At 61.3% G+C, this 9,773-nt stretch overlaps 2 protein-coding genes across 2 annotated transcripts in view; both read left to right on the top strand.

Annotated features, from left to right (window-relative positions):
• Positions 1 to 6: 6 nt before the first annotated feature.
• On the top strand, positions 7 to 7,085 carry C1QTNF1 (C1q and TNF related 1). The gene is made up of 5 exons (XM_085318224.1): positions 7 to 368; positions 1,095 to 1,272; positions 4,657 to 4,801; positions 4,904 to 5,046; positions 5,594 to 7,085. Exons 3-5 carry the CDS (start codon positions 4,671 to 4,673, stop codon positions 6,142 to 6,144), a joined length of 825 nt encoding a protein of 274 aa, XP_085174350.1. The 5' UTR covers positions 7 to 368; positions 1,095 to 1,272; positions 4,657 to 4,670; the 3' UTR covers positions 6,145 to 7,085.
• A 2,469-nt stretch (positions 7,086 to 9,554) lies between these two features.
• The window catches only part of ENGASE (endo-beta-N-acetylglucosaminidase), a gene marked incomplete at its 3' end in the record, with an annotated part of 1,938 nt that continues 1,719 nt past the window's right edge, over positions 9,555 to 9,773 (top strand). The window contains exon 1 of the mRNA XM_085318235.1: positions 9,555 to 9,565. Within this exon, the coding sequence (XP_085174361.1) occupies positions 9,555 to 9,565 (11 nt within the window). The remainder of the gene's footprint in view (positions 9,566 to 9,773) is intronic.

The following is a 9,773-nucleotide window of genomic DNA, read 5'->3' as shown; positions in this document are numbered from 1 at the left end:
TCCAGGCCCTGCGGAGCCGTTCGGGGCCTCCGCCGCCCGGCTAGAGCGGCGTTTCCCCAGGCGCCGGCACCCAGCGGGCTGAGCCCCCTCGCGAGCCGCGCCGCGGGGCGCCCAGGCCCTGGGGGGCTCGCCGCAGCGAGGACCGCGGCCGTCGCGGGCTCCCGCGCTCCTCTCCATCTCGCCCTGGTGGGCAAGACGCCGCGTGTCGGGCCGGCTCCTCCCGCCGCCGCAGCTCCCCCACCCAGCCGCTCGCCTTGGCGCCTGGGATTAGCCAGGCGGGAGCGGGAGCGCGGCACCTCACAGCCCACGTTCTCGCYGCTCGCACCGAGCCCTGGCTGCAGCCGAGCTCCAGCACGAAGCAGAACCAGGTAGGGAGGCAGCGAGGGACCCTGCTCCGGGGCCGGAGCCAGGCAAGAGGGACTGCGGCCCACGAGCTGCCCTGGCCCAGGCAAGCCTTACTCTGTGCGGAGGSGCCATGGCCTGCCCTGGGGCTGTGGCGCAGGGACCTAGAGCACCCCAGGCCGTCCCGTCGTGTGCACAAGGCCCTGCTTTGAGCATCTTCCGCTGATCCCTAGGGCACAAACTGTCCTTTCAGGGGAGGAACAGGTTGCAGCTCCTGCTGCTCTGCACCACTGGCTCAGATGTGCTCTGCTGACCCCACATCACCTTGGGAGGAGCTGGAGGGAGCTGGGACAGTCCTGCCCTACCGCTACAGCACAGGATGCATTTACATGGCTGGCAGGCACCAGCTGTGCAGGCATCTCTGAAAATACCAGCCCTGGCCAGGGGGCAGCAGGCTTGGGGGGCTCCCCTGCCATGGGGCAGGCTCCTGCACTGGAGCAGAGGCTGTAGCCTGCAGGGAGCCTCCCCTTGGCGCCTGTCTCCAACATCTGGAGCCGCTTTCTGGCACATGACACCTGCCTCCCCTGATCTGAGGCCAGTAACGGCTGCAGCCGCAGGCCCGGAGCTGGCAGGCTCTGGGTGCACACATGGTTAACGCCGACCGACCGCGCTCTGCTGGGCTCACATCTGGCAGGGGGAGGGCGGCTCACTGCGTTTGTCCTGCTTCTTCCCTCTCCTCCTTTACTCTCTAGAAAGTGCATTTCCGCCCTTCGATAAGGGCGGAAGGGCCGAAGGAGGAGAAGAGGCTGTCAGAGAGGCAGGGAGCAGGCCGGGCTCGGCACCCAGGTCCAGAGAGGCTGGCGGTGTAGCACTTGGGAGATGCCCTAGAGAAGGAAAGGCAGCGAGAAGAGAGAGCAGCCTGCCCCAGAGGTAGGTGGGGGGCAGGTGGGGCCCTGGGGTGCTTGTCCTGCAGGCCCAAGTGCCATGGAGCTGCATCTTGCGTGCTCATCCTTGCACGCCATCAGCGATGGGTGCTCCGGCGTCTGTCCGGATTCACGCAGGAAGTGTGTGTAGCCTCCCTGGGTACATTGTGAGTTGGGACACTCACTGGGGGAGTTGGGACATGTCCAGCAAGGGGGGGACAGTAGTGGTCCTCCATTCTAGTTAGCTGCCTGTGAAAGGGGCTTCAGGAACTGTGGGGCTGAGCACCTTGGAGGGCCACTGCCCAACCTGCAGCAGCTCTGGGAGGTCAGACCCAGGGAGAAGATTAGTGCTGGAGCCTCTTGCTGGTTCTGCTGGGTACCACGGAAACTGGAGGGCTGGGTCACGAGCTGTATTCACCCCATGAGCCCTTGAGTGCAGCTGACCCCAGGCAGCTCCCACTCTGCTGCCCACCAGATCCAGGCTGCTCCTGGGGTGCGAGCAGCTCCACAAATTTGCAGGCTGCTGCAGCAAAAAAATGGGGAGAGCGAGTCCCACCAGCACATTCCTGGACACCAGAAACATCCTTGTTCTGGCTGCTGCAGCTCAGGGAGGGCAGTATCCAATGGCCGGCGAGCAGGGAGTGAGAGAGGGGCACGCAGATCCTACTCTGCCTCCACACAGCTCTGCGACCCCCCTCGTCCCTCTCCCTAGGGTTTGCTCTTGTTTCATCCTGATCTTTAATGCTGTCTGGAATGTATTCCAGGATGTTTTGACTTGCAGTCCCAAGGCTTTAGCAGCCGCTGAATTTCAATCTCCAAACTGCTCCTGGAGAGCATCCAACTCTGACAGGAAAAAAGAAAAAAAACAGGAGTCCCTTCAGCAAACCGTATATGCCCATGCATATAGGTGCACCTCTCACCCAGTACGTCTGCAGGGTGCAGAGGCCTCAGGGGCATTGCCGAGCCTTGCACACTGCCCGCAAGTGCACCACACACACCAGCGCTCCTGCGCAGCGTCGGTAGCACTATGCACAGAGCACCTTTGCCTCCATTTGCAGTGCTGCAAAAGCGCGGGAAATGAGCTGCCTTTCTCGGTGGGAATTTCCTAGTTAAGGATTTTTCAGCCCTGTTGAGCAGTTTCCTGCAAAGCTGCATTTTCCCAAGCGCTGAGCCTGCTGCAGATCCCAGGGGAATCCCTGGCTTGATGAGAAGCCTCAGAGCTGCAGTCCCAGAGCAGAGGGAAAGCCACAGGCTTCCCAAAAGCATGAGCGCTGGGCTGCAAAGGCTGCATGCCACACTTGCTAGCACATGGCTGGCAGAGCTGGAGGCCAGGCAGGGTTAAGAGRGCCAGGACTGATACTCCCCTGAATTACCTCTACTTGCGGCACGGGGAGGGAGGCTGTGGCGCCAGGCTCCTGCRCGCTGCCTCTGTTGGTACCAGGCAGCGCCAGCCAGGCGCCAGCTGAGATGCTGGGCCCAGTGCACAGGGCAGGACAGGCTGCCAGAGACCTTGCAGGCAACAGCCCCTGTCCAGGCCTCACCTAGGGCAGGCGGGCACATGGGGAAACGCATGAGGGGACGGATCTTTGCAGAGGGTGCACAGCTAAGGGAAAGCCCTTTGGAGCCTSTCCCTCCCCCATCCCTCCTCCCCTTCCCGGCTGCAGTTAACATGACTCATAAGCCAGGCATCCTGGCCTCGAACGCCCTCCGCCTTCTGAGCGCGGGGACTCAGCCAGCCCTGATGCACTGGGGACAACGTGTGGACAGCCTAGCACGAGGCTGTCCCTGCCCCAGAGTTGTCACTTACCGGGCATCCCTGCTGCATGGGGAGCTGGCATTCACCCAGGCAGCTGGATTCTGCCCCAAACTCCAGAGAGCTGCCGCCCACCTACCCCGTTCCCACTGGGATGAGGCAGGAGGTGCTAGTCTGTGGCATGCTTGGCCTGGCTCCTCTCCCCTCACCACTGGGGCGACAGCCCTTTCCACACTTCCACTCTCAAGACACAAGGCTGCAATGCAAGGGGCTCCTTGGGGCATATATTCCTGGCTCYTCGCAGACCTGGGCGGCTTGCTAGGCTCCTCAGAGCCTGCATCCCTTAGCACGCTGCCAAGCAACAAGCAGGGAGGCCATCTGGGAGAGGAGAGTCAGGCAAAGGCCGTTCTCCTTTTGGGGACACACCTGATAGATGTGAACTGTGCACATTGGCCCCATTATGGCTTCCTGGGCTGCGCTGGGCCCTCTGGACTTGCCCGTGGGATCTGCAGTGCTCCAGCAGCTCCCTGTGCCCAGTCCTGCCCTCATGCTCTACCAGGAGCCCTTGCAGTGTGGCACCACCCCAGATCCTGCTGCTGTGGCATACCAAGCAGCTGGGCAGCACCAGGTGCTTGCTTGGCCCCTCCAGGGCCTTGGGGTGAGGTGTTGTATGCTTGGCCCCRCATCTAGACATGGCCTCAAGCTAAAGAAAAATGAGTGTGACAAAGCAAGGAAGGGCAGCTGCCTCATGTGGACCATGGTGCCACCAGCTATTGCAAATATTAGCTCTGGCCCCATGCAGGATGCAGATTCTTGGCTGCCAAGGTTTCTCCCAATRGTGGCTGGCTCCTAGCTGGGCTGTGGATACCAGAAGGCATTTGTGTCTCTGGAGAAACAGGTTTTGTTTCCCTTGCTGACTCTCAGGTGACAGGCCCAGACATAGGTGCAGGCTGAGGGCTGGCTGCTGCCTGGGACAGGGGCAGCCCCTTTCACCAGTGCGTACACCTGCAGATTGCCCACACACTCAAGGACAGTCCCTGGGGCCAAGGCAGGAGTACAGGCTGGCRTGAGACTGAATGCAGACCCTGCACCCAAGGGCGGGGCTGAGGACCCTCGGGAGGGGCAGGTCCCCAGCAGGAAGGCAGTTTGTAGGCAGCTCTGGCAGCCAGGAGCACCATGCAAGCTTGGTGCACTCCTCCCTGTGGTGACCTCCCAGTGCAATGGGCAAGGCCTGAACTGAAAGCGCAGCTGTGCCCTGCCTGGTGCAACCAGGCCCCACGTTGGGATCATCACAGGACACAGCAAGACATCTTTGCAGCTCCTGGGGACAGGATGTAGCACTGGGGGGAACCCACATGCCTTTACCCTTTTCTGGGAGCTCAGGATGCTGCTGAGCACAGGCCTGGACTCATCCCTTCTAGCAGCTGGTCACCAGTGTGGGGAACAGCCCCTGTCCAGGGCCTTCCCCCATCCCACATATTCTCTTGCTGCCCCTTCTCTCCAGCACTTCCCTATCCCATCCAGCTGAAGCAAGGGTGCTGGAAGGACGCGTCCTCATGAGGTCCCATCCTGCTGCTGCAGCCCTCATCCCTGTGCTCTGCTGTGCTGTCCCCCTCAGCTGTCCCTGCTGTCTTACAGGGCGCTGCTGCAGCATGGAGGGGCTTGGGGCAGCCAGTGTCCTGCTGCTCTGCTGTCTGCTGCTGCCTTCCCCTGCGGAGAACCAGCCCAGCCCACATATGCAGATGGACCCCGAGGAGACACCGTCCCAGCACCATGCTGCCAGGTGAGGGACCTGGGGCCCAGGGCAGTAGTGGTGCCCACTGAGTGGGGGCCCCTGGCCCCCACCACAGCTCCCCATTGCGCTTTGCTTTCTGCCCTCCCTCAGGGCCAGGTGGGAGCAGGACAGCAGCACCCAGGAGGGGCTGCCCCCCCGGCCCCGCTGCRTCCGCTGCTGTGAGCCACCCGACCAGCGCTACTCCTACCCCCCGCACCAGCCCCTGCCTCAGATCAACATGACCATCCTGAAAGGTGAGGGCTGCCTYGGCACAGCACTGACCACCACGGGCCAGGTGCTCGGCTGTCCCAGCTGAGCCCACTGCCAGGCACCCCACACTGCAGGGCAGGAGCTGCCCATGCTGCCTGCATCTCCCTGGGACCTCAGTGGAGCTGGGTTCCCCGTACTGAGTCTCAGCTCTCTGGGTGCTTCCCCAAGCAGCTGGAGGGGGAATAAGGAGCTGGGACTGGTGCCTGCGGTCCAGGGCCGTATGTGGAACAGGGAGGGAGGCAGAAGACCTCCCTGAGACATGAGCTGCTCATGCTGCTGATTGGGGCAGCAGTTTTGGTGGGCAAACATCAGAGCCTAGGCTGACAGTTGGGGGAGCAGGGACCACGAGCAGGCTGTGGGCAGGCAGAGCCAGAGCTGGTCGGAGCAGCAGATCTGGGAGACRTGGGGGTCCCTGTTCTGTCCCCCTTTGCTAGCCAAGGGGCTGTCTGAGCATGCTGACAGCTTCCTGGGCACTGGGGGTAGAGGTGGCATCCATGTCTGACAGTATACTGTCCCTCCTGCTTTGCCCAGGTGAGAAGGGAGACAGAGGCGAGCGAGGCATGCAGGGGAAGTTTGGCAAGACAGGGGTGGCCGGTAGCAGGGGCCACACGGGGCCCAAGGGGCAGAAGGGCAGCGTGGGCGCCCCAGGGGAGCGGTGCAAGAACCACTACGCAGCCTTCTCAGTGGGCCGCAAGAAACCCCTGCACAGCAATGACTACTACCAAACACTGATCTTCGACACGGAGTTTGTCAACCTCTATGACCACTTCAACATGTTCACGGGTAAATTCTACTGCTACGTCCCCGGGATCTACTACTTCAGCCTCAACGTGCACACCTGGAACCAGAAGGAGACCTACCTGCACATCATGCACAACGGGGCAGAGGTGGTGATCCTCTACGCCCAGGTGAGTGACCGCAGCATCATGCAGAGCCAGAGTGTCATGCTGGAGCTGCAGGAGAAGGATGAGGTCTGGGTGCGGCTCTACAAGGGCGAGCGTGAGAATGCAGTTTTCAGTGATGAGTACGACACCTACGTCACCTTCAGTGGCCACCTCATCAAGTACAGCGGGGACCCCTGAGCGCCTGCTCCAACCCTGCCCCTCCTCCCTCAGCACAGGTGTCCAAGGAGCCCTTGCTACCCCCCCTTGCCCCAGGCATGCCACCCTCCATTAAGCCRTTAGCCCTTTTGAGTGCCACCACCTCCAGCAGCTTTAGGAACACATGAATAACACCTCTGTCCAGCTCCACCAGTTCCTCAAGAGGCAGATCAGATGCACCTGGAGGCAATGGAGCTGCTTCCAGCCTCTGCTGCATTTATGACCCAGGAAGCCCATGCTCAGCTGGGGCAGGCAGGGAACACATCCCCACCTGCACTTGGTTCACAGCTGGGTTTGCTGGGGTGTAAATGTGCAGAGCACTGGCTGTGACCTGGCACCAGCTGAACAGTTTTGACTGCCAACAGCCACAGTAACAAGCAGCACAGACCACCATATTGTGTGCCTTTGTCCCCTGCTCAGCAGCCCCCCGTGTGACATGCACTGCAGACTTCGCCTGTAGAAGGGTGGAGGGTGCTTGGCACCTAGCAGGATAGGAGGAGGGGAGCAGCAACAGCAGAGATGCTAAAGGCTCCTGTTCCCTTCCTCAGGGCTGGGTGACAAGGATTACAATACTGCCCCGTGGCACTAGGGGCTGCCCCTGGGCTGATATATCCCTTTAAGTGCTGCCAGTGGGGGAAGAAATTGTAGCAACTCCTCTTTCCCAATAGCCACCCCAGTCCCCCACATAGCAGCTTCTGCTCTGTGTTGACACCCACTGAGGAGGGGGCTAGATCCCAGCTGGCAGCCCTGGCTGCAGGGACCTCTGGCTTCAGCCTCTCCCTCTTTGGTTAGACTTTCTGCTGGCCAGGCTTTTTATTTTTGTATATGCAATAGCAGAGCAGGGATTGAGGCAGTGTGCTGCTTTCCCTCTGCTCTCTGTATGGCTTATGATGGCATTAAACAGCACAAAGTTTGGAGTCTTACTCACATTTCTGGTGTGTCCTGCTTTGTGTGGGCGTCCTCTGAGCAGCTTAAGTAGGTTCCCAGTAGGGTGCAGGTCCTCCCCTGAGAGCCATAGGAGACATRCTGAGAACAGCCTGGCCAAGCTGGTAGCAGGAAGGGGCACTGTCCCTGGAGACCCAGGCTGCAGCCCAGCAGGARCATTCCCTACCAGGGCACCTGGTATCAGGGAGCCACAAGGGCAGCTTCTCCCTAAGGGACAGAGACTTGGTGTAGCCCAGCAGTGGGGCAGCAGCCTCAGCCAGAGTCTGTCCTGCAGTCCCTGAGCACAGTGAGCAGGGCAGACCTAAGGACTGCAGTCAGATTTAACAAAGAGTCCAGGTCATCAGGCAAGTTCATGGTGGTGACACAGGTCCAAGGTTAAGCCAGGATATCAGTCTGCAGATCAAGTCCAGATCAACAAGGACCCCCAGCCAGGCACAACTGGGCTGAGCTGGAGACCAGCATACCCACAACACAGCTTAGGAAAGGAATGGAGGCCCTGGACTGAGCTTAAATACAGCTGTGGGCCCTTAGGCAGAGTGTGGGTGGGAGCCCCAGGTGAGGCTGCTCAGGGCTATTGGGGCCTGTTGGTGCTCTCGGGCCCTGATGCTGCGGTGCCAAAGGTGCTGATGCTCACATGCCCGTGCAGGATGGGGTGGAGGGGATGGACACAGGTGCTTGGGAGGAGGCAGCAGCCTTCTGATCTGTGCCAGCCCTGGCACCAGGCTGGGAGCCATCTGGTCGCAGAGCTCAGAGGCCACAGCACATATGTCCCCTACGGGGATGCAAACACCAGGGCGATGACAAGCTGGTGCTGTCTCTGTGCCCAGGGAGCTGAAACACACAGCCCTTCTCAGCACGGACGTGGCAAAGCAGCGAGGTGCCGCCGGGATGGTGCACGCTGATGTGTGGCTGGGGTGACCTGGCACCCCCAGCATGGGTCTGGTGATGAGCGCTTGGTCCTGGCCGCAAAGCTGTGTGTCTGGGCCAGCCTCGCTGTCCTGCCCGGGCCTTGGGTGGGTCAGCCAGGTGGCAGAGGTGGATCTGTCCAAGAACATCACTGGGAAAGGCTCCCTGGAGCAGCGTGGGGATGAGATCGCGCACGGGGGCCACCTGGGGCCGAGGGAGGCGTTCCAGGAGGAGCAGCCCTGTCCTTCGCCCGCAGAGCTGCCGGAGCCCTGCAGAGCCAGCGCTGGGGAGAGGTCTTCAGGGCAAAAGCACTCACTCCACAGCCCAGCCTCTGGACTCGCTTGGGCCCTCGTGGGACCTGGGGAGGGGAATGCCCGGCATGTGGGGCAGCATTCAGCAGTGCTGTGATTAAACACACGCAGGCAGAAGGGCTCGAGAAGGCGCTGAGGGATCTCACAGTATTTTTAGTGGACAGATACAGAACACATCTGCTTTGATGCCTCCCTTGTGCAAGCAGCCAAGTCAGTCCAGCCCAGCTTGTGCAGGTTTGGAGACCTGGATGCATCTTTGATGCAGGATGTAGACCAAGGAGACAAGCCAGGCCTTCTTTTCTGTCCTAACACGGGCTCTGCTCTATACCACGGCCCTGGGCTGCCAGCCAGATCCCTGCCCTCACCCTGGCCTGGGCCCTCGCGCTGGCCTGGTCCTGGCTTCGTGCAGCACAGAGCAGATTTGGGCTTCTGGAAAGCGGCTGCCACAAGGAGCCTAATGACCAAAAATGTTCTCAGAGCAAGAGGAAAACAAAAAACAAAAAAATAATAATAAGAAAACAAAGCCAAAAAAAGCACTACGAGGTTTCAGTGAAGAAAATACTGCTTTGTTTGGATTTAAAGGGGACTGGCACCAAACCCCCAGCTGCAGTTTGCAAAAACAAGCTCCCAGAGAGCAGCAGGCAGTTACAGTGTTCCCAAGAAAACAGCTTTCAGACACAACCCATTCCCCCGTGGCACCCGAGGCCTTGAGAACAGAGCAGATTTCAGGGCTGCTCCTCTGCTGAGCATGCAGCAACCTGGCAGCTCGGAGCAAGCCTGTGGCTTCCTCCCTCCCAGCTCCCGGCACACCGGGGCAGCAAAGCTGTGGGGCCATGCTGGGCCCCTCGGACAGCTGGCAGGACCTGCCCTGCAACAAGATTTTCTCTGGGCACATGCCAGTTAAGGAGTGTTGCAGAGTTGCTTTTAATTGGGTCACCAGCAGTGGCTGAGTGGAAGCCCCCAAATGCCAAGGAGGCTCCCTGGAGCGGGACGGCGCTGGGGCCGCTGTCCCAGCCCCGTCACAGAGCTGGGAGCCCAGCAAGGGGCCAGCCCTGCCTGGCGCAGGAGCGTCCTGGTGCTGCAGGGGTCTGCAGAGGAGAGAGRAGCCGTCTCCCACCCAGCGACAGGCTCAGGAGCGGCCCCTGCCCCAGCACCCCCAGCCCCTGTCCTGTGCCGAGCACCCTGGGACGGGGCCAACGGGTGCCGCGATACGGCGCTTTGCACCCCGGGATGGACGAACCGTGCCCCCTGGGACGGAGCTGTGCGCCCCAGGAACGGGCCGTGCGCCCCAGGAACGGGCCGTGCACCTCGGGACGGAGCTGCGCACGCTGATGCGGTGCTGTGCACCCCGCGAAGGAGCTGTGCACCCCGCCATGGGGCCACGCACGCTGATGCAGCGCTGTGCGCCGCGGGCCGGGCCGCGGGGGGCCCCGCCGGGCGCCCCGCGCG

The sequence above is a fragment of the Rhea americana genome, unplaced genomic scaffold (genome assembly GCF_003343005.1).
Source record: "Rhea americana isolate MKP2758 unplaced genomic scaffold, rheAme1 scaffold_527, whole genome shotgun sequence".
Lineage (NCBI taxonomy): Eukaryota > Metazoa > Chordata > Aves > Rheiformes > Rheidae > Rhea > Rhea americana.
Note: the sequence above shows the minus strand (reverse complement) of the source record. Positions and strands in the feature narration are given on the sequence as shown.